Raw genomic sequence first — 24,167 nt, 5'->3', positions numbered from 1 at the left:
ATAACTCAAAATATACAGTGGGGCAAAAAAGTATTTAGTCAGCCACCAATTGTGCAAGTTCTCTCACTTAAAAAGATGAGAGAGGCCTGTAATTTTCATCATAGGTATACCTCAACTATGAGAGACAAAATGAGAAAAAAAATCCAGAAAATCACATTGTAGGATTTTTAAAGAATTAATTGGTAAATTCCCTTTTTTTCCCCACTGTATTTCTTCCGCAGAAGAAAGAGTTTGCAACGACGTGAGGATGAGTAAATGATGACAGACTATACATTTTTGGGTGTTCTCATGAGAAAACGGTTGTATTTTATGAGTTGTCAATTTCTTATGAATTTTTACAAATGGTTTTGTACAAAAATGTAAAATTTTTAAGTCCACCCCAACCCCACCCTTCAACCTAACCCTCAGTGGTGATTAAGCAGATCATATGAAAATGTGAAAATGAGATTCATTCAAGTAATGAATTCAAACTCTAATTTATTCAAATTTGTGACCAATTCGGCAAAACATTAAAATAGTTATGAATTCCTATGAAATTATTGTTGGAAATATTTCACATTATGTCTGTACAATGGGCAAAGTGTCCTCCCGACATCATGAGAAAACGTGATTATTTTACTGGTCAATAGCTATGTTTCCATCCAAAGATTCAAATTAAATTTATGCGCAAAACTGGAATATCACATAAAACATATGCCAATAAAGCACCGTTTCCATCCAACGAGAACAAAATCGTCACTTCCTGGTAAACTGTGGCACTAAATATTACTAAGAATATAGGAGAAGCCACTGAATATAATAATTTTCATATATGATATAAATTACTTGCACCTCAGAGTGAGCAGACGGAACAATAAATGCTGTCATTGCTTTCGGAGGTGGATGCTGCTGTTTGGAAACGCAGTCGTGTAAGACAATTATACAGAAATACTTTGACGACAGACTTTGCTCAGGCATTTCAGAATGACCATAACAACATATAGATGCTGTGAGCGAGATCGGTCCGTTGCTAGTCAAGTTATCCCGCCTCAAGTCACATGACTTTTTTGATGCGCATGGAGGAATTTATTCGGTAAATGTTTTTCTTAGCGGATAAAAAGTTTAGCCTACTCAAATGTGCGCATACGTTTTTTATGTGCATTTTTAGAATTTATGTGCATCTTGGCGTTTCCATCCAGCGTTTTTTTATGCGATATTCCAAAATGCGCATAAAAATAGATGGATGGAAACATAGCTAATGACTTTCTATGAATTTGTACAAATTGTTTCATACAAAAACATACATTTTATTAGGTGCACCACTAACCCACCTCTAAATCAGTGGGGCTTAAGCAGTTTGAATGAAAATGTGCAAACGAGATTAGCAAATTGGTCACAAATTCAAATTAATTTGTACAATCTCATTTGCCCATTTTCGTTCAAACTGCTTAAACCCCACTGATTTAGGGGTGGGTTAGTGGTGGACTTAATAAAATGTTTATTTTTGTACGAAACGAATCATGCAAATTCATAGGAAGTTAAATATGTTTCTAATTTCCCGATCTCATGATAAAACATAAATATTGCAAGACAACAATTTCCTATGAATTTGTACGATTTATTTCAGATGAAAATGTACGATTTTTAGGTCCGCACCTAAGCCTGTGCTTCAGTTGAACATATCGTACAAAAACATGTAAATGAGGTGGTATGGGTTTATACAAATTTGTGACCAAAACATCATGAGATCTCAAGTATTTTACGATTTGGCGATTTCTTATGTATTCATGCAATTTGTTTTGTGCAAAAAAGCATGATTTTTAAGCCCCAAAACATATGAATGAGAGATAAATTTGTGACCTAAAAATAATTATGAACTACCATGAGAGTATGTTACACTACGTCTGTCAAAACGTTGAATAAAGTACCATGGTATTGCAATTTTTTAGAACATGTTACCTTGACCAATTTTTCAGATATGTAACATGGAAGTACCATGGATTGCAGTGTAAATACAGCAACTACAGTCAGTGGGGGTCAGACTGGATCAAGGTGGGGAACTTGATTTGTATGGATTACCAGATCCTGGAACGAACGTTCAAGTGAGGGGAATGCATTTGTGCGGCAAAATGATGAACATTTTGCACTGTGTCCAACAATGGTTTACTGTGGCCTTGGCCACGGTATGTGAATGTGGTATTCATTCTGTACTGTGCTATATGTATCTAATATCATGGTACATCTGCAGCATAAAATAGAGCTCGTTTTGGTTCATTTACTGTGTGTAGCTTGCGTGGGTTGATGATAAACTGTTTTGCTCTTTGTTCTAATTGAGCTTTCTAGAAGAACAGTTTCTGTTTGATTAGCCCCCCTTCATCTGATGCAGACAGCTTAGCACTGTTAAATCAACGGTTCACATATCTCTGGGTAGTTAAGTGTGAGGTATTGGTTTAAAAAGTGTTCTCTCTCCTCTGAAATGAGAACACAATTATCACCCAGCAATGGCTCTGGTAAACAGTGTAAGTTCAGTCTGTTCTAATAACAGAGCCTGAGGTTTTTGTGGAAGGCTTGTCAGTGTCAGCCGAATTCATCAGTCTCGTCTTAAAGTCTTAAAGAAATAGTTGCTAAAAATGTTTAAAAGTTTGTCATTTGTCCAGCCTCATGTCACTCCAAACTCATTCTGCTTTGTTTTTTCATGGAGATGTCAGGCAGAACATCTAGAGAGCTTTTTTTCTTTATGTACCCTGGGTCTGCCATGTTCTTAAAATAACAGAAAGTGGTCCATACAAGTTGTGCACTAGTTTCTAGTGAAGCTGCCATGACGTAATTACCGTAGGTTCGAGACAACAACACGTGACATTCTACTCGGACTCTGAGTTATGCGTTTCTATGGCAACACTATCAATGCAAAAGCATTCACATGCTCACACGCTCACGTCCAGTGTAGACATGGTGTTAGTCAGAAGACCCTGGCTATGTCCAAAATTGCCCCCTATACCCTTAAATAGGGCATTACTTGAGGGGACAGCCATTTGTAGTGGTGTCTGAAACCATAGTGGACATTATCGAGTGCACTCATTCAATCTCATAATGCACCGCAATAACAAGTGTACAACTGATGTACACTCAGCGGCTAGAGAATACCCATAATGCACTGTGAGGGTTGTGGCGAATTAATTCCTGTGTCGTGTGAGGGTATAGGGGGCAATTTTGAACACCGCACTTGATTAGCTGATTCAGATGTGTTTAAGGGTTGGAGCTTAACTCTGCAGAACAGTGGCCCTCCAGGAGCGGGACTGCTCACCCCTGTCCAAGTCAGAATAAAAATTAAGTCATTATTCACTAAAAAATATTGCCCTCTGCCATACTGTAACTCTTAAATATCACTCATATTCAGTGCATATGCTCTTCTGGAAGTCAACTGACAAGTGGATTTCTTCAAACAGTAATGATCAAACTGTGAATCGAGTATGTTCACATGGAAGAAATTACACAGATAAGGTTAAAAGTGTGATTGACGGCCAGTTATTCATTTTCACTGGTTTTTAATCCCATGAAGTGCAATAAATCTACCTATTTTCCTCTGCCGTTCAGTCTGAAAGACATACACGAAGGTCAAAAAGATAAATCTGTTGTGGACAAGCCAGTTACCAGTTTGTCATTATAGACAGCTGGAGCACTTGAAGTTGTTCTCGTCAAGAAGATCACAGTTAATTTCCTTTTCTCCATGGGCACAGAATCCCTTAAGCTTTCTAATTAGTAGTGAATGGGCGGAATGTAAATGTGCCGCTGCTGCTCCTGGTTTAAGGATATAGTTGAGTCTGAGGAGTATTGTGTAGATAATGACTCTGCAGTCATCTTCTGCAAATCACCATTGCTCGCCCACTCTCAACAGCCTGTTGCCCGAGATACAGTCTTTCATTTTGTCTTCTCAATAGTGTTTTTCTTGACAATACATCATCCGGGAGGGTTTTAAAACATCTCTAGTGTTTGTATTCAAGTGGCTCTGATTTTTGCATGTGTGTGCAGGCGCTATAACGAAACAATCAGAAAGGCAATTGAGGGAAAGTACTTGTCATGGAGGTTACAGCTATTCAGTGCTATTCAGTTGAGAATTGCAAACTTACCCACATATCCGCTGGATCCTGTTGTCTTCTGTCTTTTTTTTGTCAGGTTTTTGTTTGTTTTTTTTCTTTTCAATCTACACTACGTAGAATTATTTTCCCCTCACAGTTCCTCCACTCACAGTTAGTCAAGATTTGAAAATGTTGTTCTGTCATGACAGTAGTTGACCTTAAAAGAGATACCACAGACTACTGAAAAAAACATAAGCTAATGCCATTATTGCAATGCTGAGAATACAATGTTCACTTGCATTGCATTATGAATTGCACGCTTTGGAACTACAACACATGAAATTGAGCATTTATAGCTTAAACAAGCTTTTGTTGTAGATGCTGAACCTTTAAGACTTCTATATTCAAATGACCTTACATTACATTGTCTATTTGCATGAGTAAAAAAGTCTAGACATAACATTTTGTGTTCCATTAATATAGATAGTAGGTGGGCATGTTAATGTACTGATAGTTATGACATCATAACTTTTGATGAATTTTGGTTAATACTACACTCTAACTCAAAACTCACTTTAAACCACCACCGAGTGTTTGTAATGAATTGAGATTGCGATCTAATGTGGATTTTGTATATTTCATATAATGTTGTTGAAACATGCCTTTTACACCAAGCTAATCACTACACCAGCTTAGCATTTTTCATGTAAACGTCCTATATTATTATGATGAAAATAACCCAAATCGCATAAAAATCGCATGCTAATCATATACTATCGTAATTGTGTGTTTATTAGCGTCATGTTTTGTGTGTAGAAACGTTTCTCTGGGCAGGTTATGAACACAGACAGACAGTGCTAGAAGATGTTAATGCTCATCAGATTGCATAAATATGTGGAAAATTAATAGAAATTATGATTCTGTCTAATGAAATATGAAGTAAATGTATCAATATTTCTCCAAATGTTCGCATACTGTTCAGTGAAGCTTGCACGTGGCTGTCTGCCTAAGTTTTGTTGACAACCAGAGGCGGCACAAGATTTGACTGAAGCAGCCACTTAATAATTCTCTATGCTGGAAAAAACCCTGCTAGCAACAACCCAGAACACCCTAGCAATGCTGTAGAAAGTCTAGACATAACATTTTGTGTTCCATTAATATAGATAGTAGGTGGTCATGTTAATGTACTGATAGTTATGACATCATAACCTTTGATGAATTTTTATTAATACTACACTCTAACTCAAAACTTACTTTAAACCACCACCGAGTGTTTGTAATGAATTGAGATTGCGATCTAATGTGGATTTTGTATATTTCATATAATGTTGTTGAAACATGCCTTTTACACCAAGCTAATCGCTACACCAGCTTAGCATTTTTCATGTAAACGTCCTATATTATTATCATGAAAATAACCCAAATCGCATAAAAATCGCATGCTAATCATATACTATCGTAATTGTGTGTTTATTAGCGTCATGTTTCGTGTGTAGAAACGTTTCTCTGGGCAGGTTATGAACACAGACAGACAGTGCTAGAAGATGTTAATGCTCATCAGATTGCATAAATATGTGGAAAATTTATAGAAATGATGATTCTGTCTAATGAAATATGAAGTAAATGTATCAATATTTCTCCAAATGTTCGCATACTGTTCAGTGAAGCTTGCACGTGGCTGTCTGCCTAAGTTTTGTTGACAACCAGAGGCGGCACAAGATTTGACTGAAGCAGCCACTTAATAATTCTCTATGCTGGAAAAAACCCTGCTAGCAACAACCCAGAACACCCTAGCAATGCTGTAGAAACCACCCAGAACACCCCGGCAATGCTGTAGAAACCACCCAGAACACCCCGGCAATGCTATAGAAACCACCCAGAACACCCCAGCAATGCTGTAGAAACCACCTAGAACACCCTAGCAATGCCCTATGCCCTTGCAACAAACCAGAGCACCCCAGCAATGCTGTAGAAACCACCCAGAACACCCCAACAATGCTGTAGAAACCACCCAGAACACCCTAGCAATGCCCTATGCCCTTGCAACAAACCAGAGCACCCCAGCAATGCTGTAGAAACCACCCAGAACACCCTAGCAATGCTGTAGAAACCACCCAGAACACCCCAGCAATGCTGTAGAAACCACCTAGAACACCCTAGCAATGCCCTATGCCCTTGCAACAAACCAGAGCACCCCAGCAATGCTGTAGAAACCACCCAGAACACCCTAGCAATGCTGTAGAAACCACCCAGAACACCCCAGCAATGCTGTAGAAACCACCTAGAACACCCTAGCAATGCCCTATGCCCTTGCAACAAACCAGAGCACCCCAGCAATGCTGTAGAAACCACCCAGAACACCCTAGCAATGCTGTAGAAACCACCCAGAACACCCCAGCAATGCTGTAGAAACCACCTAGAACACCCTAGCAATGCCCTATGCCCTTGCAACAAACCAGAGCACCCCAGCAATGCTGTAGAAACCACCCAGAACACCCTAGCAATGCTGTAGAAACCACCCAGAACACCCCAGCAATGCTGTAGAAACCACCTAGAACACCCTAGCAATGCCCTATGCCCTTGCAACAAACCAGAGCACCCCAGCAATGCTGTAGAAACCACCCAGAACACCCTAGCAATGCTGTAGAAACCACCCAGAACACCCCAGCAATGCTGTAGAAACCACCTAGAACACCCTAGCAATGCCCTATGCCCTTGCAACAAACCAGAGCACCCCAGCAATGCTGTAGAAACCACCCAGAACACCCTAGCAATGCTGTAGAAACCACCCAGAACACCCCAGCAATGCTGTAGAAACCACCTAGAACACCCTAGCAATGCCCTATGCCCTTGCAACAAACCAGAGCACCCCAGCAATGCTGTAGAAACCACCCAGAACACCCTAGCAATGCTGTAGAAACCACCCAGAACACCCCAGCAATGCTGTAGAAACCACCTAGAACACCCTAGCAATGCCCTATGCCCTTGCAACAAACCAGAGCACCCCAGCAATGCTGTAGAAACCACCCAGAACACCCTAGCAATGCTGTAGAAACCACCCAGAACACCCCAGCAATGCTGTAGAAACCACCTAGAACACCCTAGCAATGCCCTATGCCCTTGCAACAAACCAGAGCACCCCAGCAATGCTGTAGAAACCACCCAGAACACCCTAGCAATGCTGTAGAAACCACCCAGAACACCCCAGCAATGCTGTAGAAACCACCTAGAACACCCTAGCAATGCCCTATGCCCTTGCAACAAACCAGAGCACCCCAGCAATGCTGTAGAAACCACCCAGAACACCCTAGCAATGCTGTAGAAACCACCCAGAACACCCCAGCAATGCTGTAGAAACCACCTAGAACACCCTAGCAATGCCCTATGCCCTTGCAACAAACCAGAGCACCCCAGCAATGCTGTAGAAACCACCCAGAACACCCTAGCAATGCTGTAGAAACCACCCAGAACACCCCAGCAATGCTGTAGAAACCACCCAGAAAACACTAGCAATGACCTAGCAACAACCCTGAACCTGATCCTCATCGAATTGCGCAGGTGGCAACCCTGGTGGCAAGTTTTGCATGAAGACGCACCACTCGCATTCCTTTCAAACGTGACACACACGAGTCAGTTGACTGCAGTGCATGAAACCTCTCTGTGCTTATGATTGAAGTCTTTCTTCAGTGCGCCCGAGAGAGGTTTTTCAGTATCAACAAAAACCACCGTTTTCTCTCCCCAACACAATCAGGGCAGCCCTCAAGAGCTCTCAAAGAGCAGCCTGACAGCACAGTCTAATGACTTGCCATTAACTAACTCTCTTCCCATGAAACACAGGCACTCTCCAGGTAACAGAGTGAAACTAGAGTCACGCTTAAAAGAACAAAAAAAGACTCAAGTTTGCTATCATAGAAGATCAAGCAGTTGCCTGGGGGCTTTATTTATTTTTAAAATGGCATTTCACTCCCAACTCTTAATGCGCTCTCATGCAGTCTGTCTGTCCTCTCATCTCTCCTCACGCCTGTCCTTCACACACACAGTGAAAGTGGTAGCGATGAATTATTCACCACCACTTGAACCCCACAGCCGCTCTTGTTCTCTTGCTTTTTCTGCAGCTTTAATTGGGTTTTAGAGGATAGCAATGAGGACAATATCTCATTAATCAAACAAAGAGCCGTGGTTTTTAAAAAGCTCAGATGAATGAAGGATATGGAGGTGAGCATGGCATGCTTCAGGGGAGAGAGGAGGTTAAACATTATGATAGGCATTTGAGGGGGAAACTTGTTTGGGAATAGTCATTGTTGCATTTTGTTTAGTGTAGCAAAGTATCGAGCACAGCTCACACGGAAGTCTCTTTCAAAGTAGCTGGTCAATGCCTCGAAGCCGTGTGGATAACTCGATCCCATTGCGAAGAGGAAATCCTTCACCCTTGTGTGAAATTCCCAAAAGTGTGGATTGCTTTCGAAATGACTGGATTTTGGCTGCAAAATTTCATGGGTGAAAATGAGTCATTCCAATAGGAATCCACATGATTGGGAATTTTCGTGCGATGGTGAAAAATTTGCCCGAGCAGTTTTCGCTAACTTTGTTGGTCACTTGAATTCAGCACACTGACCAACAGAAGGCCACTTGGTTTGAAAATGACTTGTGAGCTCTGCTTCATACATCGCTACAATACTGACGAGACATTTTTGGAAGCTTTTTGTCTGTGTGGGACTGCGCCATAGTGTGTTGGCTTGCACACTGTTCTCTTTTGTCGCAACCCAGGTTCCTTTGACATTTGGATAATGTGAATGCTGTTTTCTGAACATGGGTACGCACCTGCAAACTGTACCCGAGTCCACTTAAAAAGGGTGGTCTGGGGTACGGATGTGAACTCGAGAGTGGTTTGCTTCTGATGTGAATGCATATTAATGTGAATTAATATGTTTTATCGCTCACTTTCCAAGCGTGACTGACGCAAAGCAAGAAAAGAGAATTTATATCTTATTTCCACTTGTCTTCAGCAGAAATCGTCTCCCATGTTCTTTTGAACCTTTACATTTCGTTCGTGACAAATAGACACGCGCCATTATGTTTTGTCATTTTGAACCAGGCAGTTGAATTAAGTGTGAAAGCATCCTAAGTCCTTTCTCATAACCACAAAAAACAATAATTTGTACTCAAAGTTCAATTCCAAACAGGGAATACTTTTAAAGTGTTGAATCCATAATGGAAGTATACTGCTGTAAGGGTAACATATCGTTTTTGCATTCAACTGCGCTGCTTTTCCACTGTTTTTCTATGTGAACATCCTCAAATTCTGTGTGATCAACCCCTAAAGGCCCGTTCACACCAAGGACGATAACTATAAAGATAACGATAAAGTCGTTAAAAATCATTCTCGATATTAAAGAATAGCAGAGTCCACACCACAACTATAACGATAAAGACAAAAGAAACAATATCGTTCGAATCACTTTCAAAACGATTTTTCTCCAGCTGATGAACGATAAAAAATTGACAGCCAATCAGAATCCATCCTGCTGTAACGAGCTCGAGAATTTAAAGCGACAGACGAGCGTGCGCTTAGAATAAACAGACGATATCGTTCACTGGCGTGGACGCTAATATCGTTATATTTTATAGTTATCGTTCTTGGTGTGAACGGTGCTTAACACTTTTTTAAAAGTATACTACACAGACTTAATACACAAGGTTAATTTTCTCACATTTTTATATGTCGCAAAGTGTCAACACAAGTATACCTTGTGTTCTCAGTTTTGCCACAAGGGGCACTCAAATGGACGTTAGTATAAACTATTTGCCAATGCTAATAACTATAGTAGCTGGTTACTACAGTAACTAGTTAGTGTTGCAATGAGATTGGGCTAATAACATCACTCTGTCGGCAAAATTATGTCGAACATTTTAACCTGAGGTACAAGTACAAGATATAATCAACAGAATCTGTACAAAACATTAGGCTAAAAATATCTTATTTTAAAATCAAAGACATAGGTTAATTTTCTCACATTTTTATATGTCGCAAAGTGTCAACACAAGTATACCTTGTGTTCTCAGTTTTGCCACAAGGGGCACTCAAATGGACGTTAGTATAAACTATTTGCCAATGCTAATAACTATAGTAGCTGGTTACTACAGTAACTAGTTAGTGTTGCAATGAGATTGGGCTAATAACATCACTCTGTCGGCAAAATTATGTCGAACATTTTAACCTGAGGTACAAGTACAAGATGTAATCAACAGAATCTGTACAAAACATTAGGCTAAAAATATCTTATTTTAAAATCAAAGACATTTAAAGGGACACTCCACCCCAAAATGAAAATTTTTGTCATTAATCACTTACACTTTTGTCGAACGAAAACAGTGCATCCGTGCAGCGCGGCTGACACAGAAGAGCGTATGCTGCTTGCGTTCAGCGGATATTCTCCAAAATGGCTCTACGGTGATGCGGAGAGACACAGAGGAGACGAATTGTTGAATAAAGTCGTTATTTTAGGTTTCTTCACATACAAAAAGTATTCTCGTCGCTTCATGACGTTACGGTTGAACCACTGATGGCAGATGGACTATTCTGACGATGCTTTTCATACTTTTCTGGACCTTGACAGTGTAAGTTACTTGGCAGTCAATGGGACAGTCACAAGCCTCCCGGTTTTCATCCAAAATATCTTAAATTGTGTTCCGAAGACGAACGAAGCTTTTACGGGTTTGGAACGACATGGGGGTAAGTGATTAATGACAACATTTTCATTTTGGGGTGGAGTATCCCTTTAAAGCTCATTTTCAGTAGCGCTAAAAGAAAATAAAAAAGTGCGTAGTATAGCTAGTTAGAGATGTTAGTGTGCTTTCACTGGAACACTTTGACTACTAAGATATTTCATCTTGACTATGATTGTAGAGATGTTCATCAATGTCAGGCACACACACACAGTCAACATTTAAAAAAAAAAAAGACCGTCATGTCTTATCATTGATATAAATATAACCGCATGAACTGCAGGGCTGTGGTCATACTCCGCATGTATGACTGGCTCGATAAGGATCTTTGCGTGTCTGCAGTGAGGCAGTAGCTGGGTTGGAGATGCAGAGAGCAGAACACATGCCTGGGGCCTGTTCTGTTCACACAGATAAGCAGCTGTCACAGCTGTCATGCACTCCAAAACTTATGATACTGCATCCTGTATCAGGCAGAGCATGATCCCGCTCGTGATTGTGAGGCTGTGGTGTGTTTCTGCTGACATCTGCTAGGGTCTAAAAGTCATTCCTGCGGAGGACCAAAGGCTACACTGTTTTGATCGGCTTTACTTTGCTTGTTATTTTGACAGACAGTCTGACAAACATATAAAGTGGCCAAAGTTAATCAATGAGTGAATAAATCTGAAATCAGATATAACTTAATGTGACATTATAAGTGTGCATAAAACCTGCACAAATCTGAAACTGAAACAGCTTCTCTTCGTAACGACTTGATTTTGTTCATCTGAAATTAATTGTCTGGATCATGGAAAGTGTTGCAAAAGAAATGAAGGATTGTTTTATGTGAGTGTGACGGGTTGCTTTTTATTTAGGGATGTTATTTCATACAAAACCCTGAATGTCTTTCAAAGATTGAATAAAAGGAGCTAGTGAGGCACCAAAAAGTTTTCATTTAGTCGAAAATCAAAACCAAAATTTGTTTATTAAATAATCAATTAATTAATCAAATCATGTACTAATCAGCCCTCAAGTAAAAACTGAGTTATATATATAAAATTTAAAATGCACATAAGGCAGTTTTTATATTAACTTTTTAATGAAATACGTTAATTTGTTTTCGAACTATTTAAAAAGGGGCTGTAATGACAGATTTAATTAAATAACGAAGACAACAAGTTTAGCAGCAAAATGCTTTTTTTCCTAACTAATGAGTTTATAGACATTAATGGCTTTCCTGTGGTAAGTGCATGTGGTTTACGAGTTTTATTGATTTATTTTTTTTGCACATCAGCTGAAAACAGCACAGACTAAAAGATCTCAGATCGTCATAAACAAGATTAATAAAAAATGAGAACGTGATATTGTCAACCCAGATCAGGAATCCACACAGCTGACATGTTTACCTGTTATAGTTTTATCCATGTTGTGTGCACACAATAGATACCGATGCAGAACACACCAGTAGAGAAACTAATTCAACATCACAGTTTCAGACAAGAATTTCTTCCCTCCAAAACTGGATATTCATTTTTGGCTGAATATTTTTGGTTGCCTCAATGATCAATCAACAGCTATGATTTGGAAAAGCTTATGCCATTTTTATGAAAACTATGCATCAGATGACAAGCATGATTTCCACTGCTTGGCTTATGTCATGTTTTATGAGATTTGAATATGGCGGTCCTGACTGTTTTGGGTCTGTGTCTCTAGTACAGGATTGGTCAGCTGTACATGATCAGCAAGCACAGTCATGAGCAGAGCGAGAGAGGAGAGGGTGTGGAGGTGGTGCAGAACGAACCGTATGAGGACCCCAACTACGGCCCGGGACAGTTCACGGAGAAACGCATTTATCTCAACAAGTGAGTAGCAACTGTCATCAATTACCCGTCAAGGCAAAACACCTCTGCAGAGTCTCTAGGTATTTCAGTTCAAAGTGTGTGATACTAGACTCAGACTGTATTAGTCAATCAACACACGAAGAGTTCATTTGCAAAAACCGATAAACGCCACTTTAAAAAAAAAAAGAGCTGATTGCCGTGCATTATTCTCCACATGTAGCGCGATCTGAACCCTAAACACGTTTCGTCACGTTTTCAAAGCTGGTTTTGTCCACTTTCAAGGCATCACGAGTTCAGGTTTCACTGCAGAAGCCGACAAGCGTCCTTGTTGTTTTTGAAAAGAAGCCGATGTTCATTTCAGCGAATCAGCGCGCTGTATTCAGGTCGGGTGACAAGGCTACATTCACTTTGAAAAGACGTGCTAGCTGAGAGGAGTTTCGTCAAAGCTGACTAAAAGTGATCGAGGATGGATAATTTAGACGATAAATGCGCAATAAAAAAAAACTATGTTAAAAATTTATGTTATCGGTTTTTGCAAACTCTTCACATACACTACCAGTCAAAAGTTGGTGCTTAATTATTATTAATTTTAATGGGTCCTCAATTATTAATAATGGTTCTTATTATCGATGTTGAAAACTTTACCTAATATTTTTGTGGAAACAGTGATACTTTTTTTTCTGGATTCTTTGATGAATAGAAAGTTCAAAAGAACAGCATTTCAATCTTTTGTAACAATATAAATGTCTTTACTCTCACTTTTGATCAATTTAATGCATCCTTGCTGAATATAAGTATTATTTTCTTTTTAAATGTTACTTTTACTTTATTCTTTTGAATGGTAGTGTATCGCAGTTTCCGCGAAAATATTAAGCAGCACAACTGTTTTCAACACTGATAATAATAATCAGCAATGTTTCTTGAGCAGCAAATCAGCATATTAGAAGGATTTCTGAAGAATCAAGTGACACTGAAGACTGGAGGAATGATTCTGAAAATTCAGCTTTGCATCACAGGAAGAAATTATATTTTAAAATATGTTGCAATAGAAATTTGTTATTTTAAATTGTAATGATATTGCACATTATTACAGTTTTTACTGTATTTTTTATCAAATAAATGCAGCCTTGTTGAGCAAAAGCGACTTCTTTTAAAAACATGAAAAAATCTTAATCATTCCAAACTTGTGGACATACATTTGAAAAAAGAAACATAATTTGTTAAAGTGCCCCTGTTATGGATTTTTGAAAATTGCCTTTCATTCAGTGTGTAACAGCTCTAAGTGAATGAAAACATCCTGCAAAGTTTTAAATCTGAAAGAGCACCGTGTATAAAGTTATTGTCTCTCAAAAGAAAGAGCCGACTCTGAATCATTGAAACGAGTCGTTTTTTAAAACGAATCCCAAGCCGTTTCATGTTGACGTCAACATGAAACATTAGCATATTCCCCGCCCACTTCTTGGTCTTTTCGCATTGGTCTGAATGAAAATGCAAATGCATTCTTTGCCACTAGGTGCCGCTTCTGGAGCGGTAAAATAGCTGTTTCCCCGGTAAAGCTGTACACAAAGCAGCACTGCGCTCACAAACGCCGCTTTATCAGGCGTTACAGGCGAGATGACATTAAAATTAGACCAATCACCGCAGATTAGCGTCACGCAAAGCAGGGGTTTGGAAAAATGAGTCGCTGAGCAAGTAAGGTAAAAATAAATGCATATTATAAGACAATGAAAGTGTTTTTTGACCTTGCATGCTTGTCAACCTGTTGTTGGGGACTCCCAAAACCAAAATATGAATCTTTCATTACCCATAATAGGGGCACTTTAACATCACTCATGTAGCCAAACCATAACAAGCCTTTTAACTATCAGCATAAAGTCCACTTTGTCCAACATATAAACATGCATGTCTAACAACAAACTCTTGTTGGTTGCTTTACATGACATTTGATATGACATTTAGAGGTTTAGATCTGATAAACTGACAAGCAACAAAGTGGCAGCTCATTCAAATAATGTCAGTCTCCTTGAACAGACCTACTGAACACAGTAGAAATGAGTGCTTGACTTTATAGCGTGTCTGCTTCTACTGCATGAACTGGGCGCTTGCTCAAGCTTCTAAAGCAAGAATGAGTTCTCTGTTAACTCAGACATGTCTACAGTGTCACATGATCCTTCAGAAATCTTTCTAATATGCGGATTTGCTGCTCAAAACCATTTCTGATTATTATCAATGTTGAAAACAGTTGAGCTGCTGAGTATATTTATTATAATTCATTTTCATTGATGAATATAAAGTTGAAAAGAACGGCATTTATTTGAAATGGAAATCTTTTGTAACATGATAAATGCCTATACTGGCACTTTTGAGCAATTCTTTGTTGGATAAAAGTATTAATTTCTTTCAAAAAAGTCTTACTGACCCCAAACAGTATTGTTCCTGGTCTTATTGTGCATGATTCACCCAGTATGTTATGCAAAAGGCAAAATTATTTTTGTGGTTTTTGTAAATGTGCATACTTATGATTTCACTGTTGTTAAATATTTGACTTTGCTTTTCAGCTGACGTCACCTACACTGTTTACCTTTAGCCAAATGGATGAATGGATAAAAATAAAGCCCTGCCCTGCCAATGTACTAAAAATGTTTTTTAGTACATTGACATTGAGCCTCAGTCGGGGTCAATGCAGTCCACAGGAGATCTTCAATTCATTCTCACTAAGAGAGCAGTCTCTAAACGGCTGCTAGTTTAACAAGAACAAGCAAGGGCATGACTCGAGACCCAAACACTTTCCCAAAAATAGCCAGTAAATGGGTTCAGGACACTGTCTCCCAAGACACTGCTGATAAATCAATCGCTCATGCAGATGTGTTTTTGGAGAGACGCTTTATTGAGCTGAGACATCAGTCCCCCAGGACCGGTCTGATTAAATTGTTGCTCTGTGGGTCAAGATTGGCTGGGAGGTGGTCATGACAGCACTAGCAACTAGTTTAGACCAAGGGCAAAAGATTGGGTGGACTGTTGGCCTTCTGTGAATGGGTTTAGTGGATCTATAAGTGATTTTATCACATTGTCTTTTCACGTTTTCAAGCTTGGTCATTTTATCAGAAATAAATGCATGCAGAGCTGTAGTTCTGCTCTGTGATCCAGATGGGTTTCCGGCTAAATGATTCAGAAAATTCACCATTGTAACCAGTGTTGTTATTGTTAACCAAAACTAAATTTTTGGTAAAATTTGGTAATATTTTGGTAAAAAAAAATATATATATATATTAGATGAAAAACATACTAAATTAGAAATGTTGCTTGGCAGCTAACTGAAATAAATAAGTGTAAAATGAAGTACTGAAATAACTAAAACTGAAATAAAAACAATGCCTAGTCATAAATAGAAATGTTAAATAAATAAATACAACTAATAAAAATGGCAATCTCTCAATGGATAAAATTAGGGCTGCCCCACATTTGTTTTAATGCCTAATTATCATTCGGAAATTATAATAAATGATGTCAGTGTACTCCACCACTGTATATATATATATATATATATATAAAAAGCAGAAAGTCTGTAACAATTATTATAACCTACTGTAACTAAAATTAAAATGAAAGCTGAAGATAAAAAATATAAGCTAATTCAAAATATTAATAAATACTATAATAGTATATTAATAATACTAAAATTGTTACAGCCTCTCTACTGTTTTACTTGTACATAACCGGCTGACATAACCAGATTTTTAAACAGACTGATTTAAATGCAGGTTATATGTAGACAGATCTGTTTATTTTTTCTGTTCAGACTGCGGTCACTTTTGCTAGCACATCCACACTAGTTGTCATAGTAACGGGGCAAACTTCACCATGCGTGAGACTTTAGCAATACATGTTCTGCCACTGATTGTGTTTCATTAGGGTAGAGTATCCAAATCTGAATTTGCTGCAGACAACTGTGTAAAGAACAGAAAGGGTGTAATGCCTAGGTAATGTACCATAGTTAAGCAAAAAGATATGGCCCCTAAAAATGACCCCGTTGACCGGTGGAAATGTGTCCATGTAACTTTTCAAGAGGACCGTTGCCTTGCTAACTTCAAGTTGTTTAAGAAGGGAAGAATTTGACATGCTAAAAGTGGCCCTATTATGCCATTTTTAAAGGAACACACCACTATTTTTGAAAATAGGCTCATTTTCTCAACTCCCCTAGAGTTAAACAGCTGAGTTTTACCGTTTTCGAATCCATTCAGCCGATCTCCGGGTCTGGCGGTAGCACTTTTAGCTTAGCTTAGCATAGATCATTGAATCTGATTAGACCGTTAGCATGTTCAGAGCAGCCAGCCATTGATTCTTTCGTTCCTTGTTTTTCGTTGGAATTCTATGAAACGTGACGGTAGAGTACACCTTCGACTTACTATCACAGTAATGCTACTATCACTTTACAATGCACATAACCATGGCTAATCGCACACAGGTAAATCCAGCCACTAACCAATTTGCCGGCTGCAACTCTGCAACTACACAAACTTCGTGACGGTCATGTTGGAAGTTAGCTGGGGACTATTTTCAGGCGCTGCGTAATATCATTGTGTCTGCTGCACTCATGGTACGGCAGCAAAGTTCCTTGATTATTACGCCGGAATGAGAGTATAGTTCCTAGCCATATCGGCCTAGAAAATCACAACTTTTCATTTTCCGTCGGTCTTAGTACACGATGTAACTACAGAAGAGTCGAGTTTTAAATAGTCATTTAAATGGTCATTTTTGAGCGAGATGCTAACGGTCTAATCAGATTCAATGATCTATGCTAAGCTGCAGCTAAAAGTGCTACCGCCAGACCCGGAGATCGGCTGAATGGATTCGAAAACGGGACAAATAGGGGGAGTTGGAAAATGATCCTATTTTCAAAAATAATGGCGTGTTCCTTTAAGGTTCCTCATATTGTTTTGGGAGGCTCCAACAACAGGTTAACATGCATGCAAGATCAAAAAACATTTTCTCATAATATACATTTAATTTCACCTCAGTTCTCAGTGATTCGTAAACGCTCTGTTCAAAGCAGTTCGAAGAATCAGTCTCTCTAAACCCTTCCTTTCCATGAGCCTATTCTGTTTTGATTTGTCAGATGGCCTAGTCCTCCTCTGTGATTGGTCTACCGCGTACAGCACATGCTATAGTGTTTGAGGGCGAAGAGCGTAGAACATATGCGGGCATTATGCATATGTGTTACGGAAGTGAAACTGGAACTCGTTTAGGCTGTTTACATTCACAGACAGCTCAAATATACACTGCCTGAAAAGTAATAGTCGAAAATGCATAATAGCCTTTTAACATGTCTATTAAAAATGAACATTTGCTGAGAATTTACCCACTCTCAGGCCACCCAAGATGTAGATGAGTTTGTTTCTTCATGTGGAACAGATTTGGAGGAATGTAGCATTGCATCACTTGTTCACCAATGGATGCTCTGCAGTGAATGGGTGCCGTCAGAATGAGAGTCCAAACAGCTGATTGAAACATTACAATAATACTTAAATAACCCACACGACTCCAGTCCATCAATTAATGTCTTGTGAAGTAAAAAGCTGTGTGTTTGTAATAAATCCACCATTGTCATTTTAAACTACAATTTCTGACCAAATCAATAGTCCATAATCCATAATGAAACAAATTTTCTGACTCGAAAAACAGTATTATGGATAGAGAACTCGTATTTTGGCCAGAAGTGATGGTTTGAAGTTAAAACTTCTTAAATGATGGATTTGTGTCTTACAAACACACAGCTGTCCACAAGTGGATTACTTGTGGATTATTGTGATGTTTTTATCAGCTGTTTGGACTCTCATTCTTACGGCACCCATTCACTGCAGAGCATCCATTGCTGAGACACTGATGCAATGCTACATTTCCTTAAATCCCTTCTGGTGAAGAAACAAACTCATCTACATCTTGAATGGCCAGAGAGTAATTTTTGGTTGAACTATTCCTTAAAGACACATTCAATTCCTGTTGTTTTTAACAACCCCTCACATTATATGTAAAATAAAAACAACAACAAAAAACATTGTTCACGCCATTCAGCCTAAAATAGATTTCAGACCACTTTAGTTGGCTTGGATCAGGCAAATGTATTTCATGTCGAAACAAACAAACAAACCATAAATAAATGGATTTGAGTTGGATAGGCCTGCTTGTGTGAACATAGCCTTAAATACACTTGGTGGGAAAAATAATTATGACTACAGAGAGCCAGTATTTTTAAATGGTATTTTTAATGACATACACCCATTAAAAACAAGCTTCTAACCTTTGGCCCAGCTAAATTTAGTAGGAGCGCTTCAGTGGCTCAGCATTTGCTTCATAAAAAAATGACTCACATTTTCAGCATTTCAGCATTTATATTAGTGTCTACAGATGTGTGGGTGAAGAACTGCTTCTAGATTTTTCTTATGAGCCTAAAAGTATCCTTTTTTACAGTAGGATAACTACAGTAGCAGTTACAACAAACGGATTAAAAATCCCAAATCTCTGTGAACTCTAGATGATAAAGTAACGATAAATCAAGACTTAAATGGGATAAAAGACATGAGGAGGAGGAGTCAAAGCGGAGCACACATGAGAACAAAAAAGAAGGAACAGAGGAAAATAAGAGAGTATGTGGGGAGCTTGAGATGTGCGTGGGATGGGAGACGGCTGAGCTCCCGCTTTTATAGCACATGTACAATTGGAGATTTGGCTGTGGGAAGCTGTACCTGCCTTTTCGCCCACAGGCCACCTGCTTTTGCACTCGTGTGTGCCATGCCGCTTACGCAAGCTGTAGCCATTGTCCGGGACGAAATCTAGAAAGCCAGCATCTTTTGATTCACTTCAGATTGAAATGTATGAAAAATGGATGGGTTTATGCATTTGGAAAGAGTTGGGAAAAAAACCGGTCCACCAGATAACTGTAATATAATCAGGTTTAGTGCAAATGGAGCAGCGCACGAACGTCTTAGTGTGTGAGCGTAGGCTCGTTTCTGAAAACCCATTTGCATTTTAAAAGCCCTCAGGTTTACATCACAGATGTGCCGAGTCATGCACCAGCAAAATGTGCAAGGCCTGCATAAAACCTTCCTTTGTTCCCGCTGCTCAGGCTTTTAGGACTGGCATCCGTCCCAGTTTCATCCACTCTGCATCTGGTTTATTCAGGACACAACTGCGGAAGGGCGTGAGAAGAACTTCATCTCCATGGGCTTATTACATTAAGATGAAAATGTGTCACGATTCCCCAACACACCATTGATTTCACTGGTTTCCCAGTTGCATCTGCCCAGCATCAAAGATGAAGTTTGACGAGGTGTAGTTCACACCAAAAACTCCAAATTCTGTTATTATTTACTCCCCCTGGATGCAGTTGTGGGCAATACATGAGTTTGGGTGAGGGTAATGAACTTCACCACAAAGTCGTTATTACGAGTGGGAAACTCAAAATTTTCTTTAAGCACCGAGTTTCCGAGTTGGGGGCGTGTCAATGAGAAACATGGCGGAATCGATGGATGCAACGTCTGTAGTTGACGGTAAATTTTTGTTTAAATTGATAGTTTAGTTGTCCTATAAACTTAAATTGGTCATGTTCTTGTTACGCAGCTAGTTAATGAAATCCAAGTAAAAAAATGCTATCATTTTTGCACCTATAGGTGAAAAATCTTTTGATTTGCCATGTTGCATGTTTTAAAAATATTAAAAACGCAAAATACACCTGATGCGAATTCTTTGCTCTTCATTTTCTATAAACAGAGTTAACAGCCCCTGTTTTTTTTTCTTGTAATTTATTAAAAGAAGGTACACCGCCATCTTGTGCCGACTAAACTGACTTGAACGCATCTGACGTCGTAATTACGACTTGTCAACTCGTAAGTACGAACGTCCCAGGAGGACTTGAACGCAGCATAAGAGCATCAGTGAATATTGACTATTTGGAGCTGATAGTTTTATGACAAATACTGCATAACATTTCTACAATCGTTCTGACTTTTGTGTTCCATGGAAAAATATCATAGAGATTTGGAATGACATGAGGGTAGGGATGTAACGATTAACCGCGAGCTGGTTGAAAATCGATTTAAATATGTGACGGCCTCTAATTTTAAATGTTAAGAGCACAGACAAAGCCTTAGTTTGTTTATATGAAGAGATTTATTTTATTTGTGTTACATATTTATTTGATTTGGGGCTTGTTTTAAAATTAAAAAAATTTAGTTTTGTTATTTACATTTACATTATATTTAAATTTAGTCATTTAGCAGACACTTTTATCCAAAGCGACTAACAAATGAGGACAATAGAAGCAATCAGAACCATCAAAAGAGCAATAATTTACAAGTGCTATATTAATATATTATTATAGTGTTATATTTCAATTTCACAAAGAAACGTACAGTATTTTGTCCAAGTAATAATAAAAGGACACATTTAATTTATAATATGTCTAAAATCTCATTGTTAAAAAAAAATCGTGAATTGAATCGTGAAATCACAATCGTGAATCGAATCGAATCATGAGTTGAGTGAATCTTTACATCCCTACATGAGGGTGAATAAATAATGAGAGAGTTTTCATTTTAGTGAATGAGAGCCACTGATTATTGAGACATGGGACAAAAGATGTTCAACCGCCATTAAGTTTGAAAATAGCAACACTCCCACTCAGAAATGAATCACTAGAATGTTCTTAAAGGGGTCATAACCGATGAGCTTTGTAAAAATCGACACGTTTCAAAAAGGCGGGGCATAGAGGAGAAACAATAATGTACAGTATGTGGAAAATAATGTGTTTTTTTTTACTTTAAACCGCATAAACACATTTCGTTACACCACATACACAAAATAATGTTCTTTTTAGCAGCATCATATGACCCCTTTAACACAAATGCTCCATTTTATTATTTATTTATTTCTAGGGGACAAGCACATAAGGTGCTGAAGTGTGTGTTTTTTCCCTTCACAAAACTGTTTGGGCATCAGAAAGTGTAATGTGAAGAGACATAATAAATAAATCTCAAATGTCACCCTATTAAAATTCTATTATATTGCTATTAAAAATGCATTTGCGTTTTCTCTTATATCTCATAGGATAGAATTAAAATCCTTTAGTTTTGTCCAATCTGAAATTACTCCTGCTTAAATAGTCTTTATTTTAGAATAATTACAGTATATTAATATTAGTACTAGTCTTTTAATAGTCTACGAATCTTTTAATAGAATCCTACTTGGATTTAAACATTTTTCACATGAATATATGGGAAAAGGAGAATCAACAATGTCACAAAAGCTATCGTTTTAGGTATTGTGCTATATTTTTATCACAACTGCAATATGTGAACTGTCAAAAATTATTTAAAGATTGAGATTTTTCCTCTTCTGTATGTGCTATTAGTATATCAACATAGGAAAACCAAAATAGCTACTTCATGTAATAATGTGCAAGGTTTTCGATGTCCTCTTTCTGACCCATAGTCACTGAAAAAAGAATAGTTGTTTAAATACAGTCTCTTCTGCTCACAAAGACAAAAATACAGTAAAAACAGTAATATTGTGAACTATTATTGCAACTTAAAATAACTGTTTTCTATATTAATATATTTTAAAATGTAATGTATTCCTCTGATCAAAGCTGAATTTTCAGCATCATTACTCCAGTCTTCAGTGTCACGTGATTCTTCAGAAATCAGTCTAATATACTCATTTGATGATCAAGAAACTTTTCTTAATATTATCAATTAGGGATGCACGATATTATCGGACTGATATCGGAATCAGCCGATAATGGCTTTAAATGTAGATATCGGCATCGGCCCCGATATGAAAAATTATGCCGATATGTCTTGCCGATAAGAGGAATGCTTTAACTTGTGCTCAGGGTGTGCTAGCGATTAGATCACATCAGCAGTGTGGCTTATCCTTGAAGTAAAGTTTTGTCTGAATGATGATTAGATTGACAGTTTGGATTGCTGCATTTAATCTGAATGCACGTACAGAATGACAGCTTTAGTGTATGATAGAGTAAACAGTAATAGCATGTGCAGCGGCATCTCCCCTGGGTCCTAATGCCCGTTCGGTAAGGAGTTTTAATCTGTAGGGGGCACTGTTGGCCTACTTCTAATTAAATTAAAAGAAAAATAGCCTAGACAAATAACATTTAGACTGTTTCTAATTAAATAAAGCAGTAATTGATGTCATAAAATAGCGACTATGTTTTGATTTAAAGGTCAGAAGCTATTGTAAATAATTAAATAATTTTATATATACTGATTTATTCATTAATGTGTAATATGTTTTATTTTTTAAACAAATCATGAGCTCTAAAAGTTTTTCAGAATTTTTACAACTCTTTTGCTTTAGACCAGGGGTTCTCAAAGTCTACATTCAAAGGTCCAAATCTGAATTTTCATCAGTGTCAAAGGTCCGCACAGGAACAATTGGTTATTACAAAACTTGTTTTTAATAAACATACATAACATGCATAACAAATAAAAACTTTTTTTTTTTTAAATAAAGTGCAAAAGTGGCAAAACAATTAATTTAAGTGTCAGCAATAGAGGTCGACCGATAAGGGTTTTTCTCTGGCCGATGCCGATATTTAGAAATCAGGGCAGCCGATGGCCGATATATGATGCTGATTTTTTTTGGCCGATATGTTTGGCCAATTTTTGTTTCTTCTTTATCTCATAAAAGCAAGTTTGAGTAAATGATTATTGCAGGGCACGAGATGGTAATAGTAGTAGTAGTAGTAGCCTAATTCATAGTAATAATACATGGCTCAAAGCACCTTCTCAAAACAGTTCTGAAGCATGCTTTTTGTTTATGTTTGCTGACAGACACCAGTGTTTCCCACAGACTTGCAAATGCAAATTCATTCTCTGCCAGCAGGAGGCGCTGTTGGATGTCATGACAACAAATGTCATGAAGGAAAAGTTTCAATATCTCGCCTTCGCTTTCATTTCGGACCATCTCCAAAAAGACATTAAAAAAACGAAACATATGATTTACAAGTTTAACATGCGTTTATAAAAGTAGAAAATAATTAGTGTTCTTGAAATACGAAATTGGGGCGGGTCCGGACTGAATTCTCTCCGGATCCGGACCGGAGTCCGGACTTTGAGAAGTGCTGCTTTAGACCATCTACAAATGTTAAAACTTAAAATAAAATGTTAGGGTTAACCTTGCATCTTTCTGGGGGGGAAAAATGCAGTGATTGATATATAGTTTATTTATAGTTATTTTCAAAGTTTCAATGTACTGTCAAAAAATCCTTCATTGTTGTTTATTTAATCATAACAAATAAGTTCTTGTTAAAAACTAACCGAAATTAAAAATATTTTGCTTATAATTTCTGCACAGGAGAGACTTGGTGTTGTTTCCAAACAAAAGGAAATATATCGGTATCGGCCAAAATGATTTGAAAAATATCGGCATATCGGATACCGGCAAAAATCCAATATCGTGCATCCCTATTATCAATGTTGAAAATTGTTGTGCTGCTTAATATTTTTATGGAAACCATGATACTTTTTTTTTTCAAGAATTTCAGAAAAACATA

General features: G+C 38.0%; 1 protein-coding gene across 1 annotated transcript in view; it reads left to right on the top strand.

Annotated features, from left to right (window-relative positions):
- The window catches only part of LOC107565855 (cytoplasmic phosphatidylinositol transfer protein 1-like), a 94,374-nt gene that overhangs the window by 46,192 nt on the left and 24,015 nt on the right, over positions 1 to 24,167 (top strand). Inside the window, exon 2 of the mRNA XM_016251142.1 lies at positions 12,471 to 12,619. Within this exon, the coding sequence (XP_016106628.1) occupies positions 12,471 to 12,619 (149 nt within the window). The remainder of the gene's footprint in view (positions 1 to 12,470; positions 12,620 to 24,167) is intronic.

Source organism: Sinocyclocheilus grahami, unplaced genomic scaffold (assembly GCF_001515645.1).
Source record: "Sinocyclocheilus grahami isolate Dianchi unplaced genomic scaffold, SAMN03320097.WGS_v1.1 scaffold1032.1, whole genome shotgun sequence".
Lineage (NCBI taxonomy): Eukaryota > Metazoa > Chordata > Actinopteri > Cypriniformes > Cyprinidae > Sinocyclocheilus > Sinocyclocheilus grahami.
Note: the sequence above shows the minus strand (reverse complement) of the source record. Positions and strands in the feature narration are given on the sequence as shown.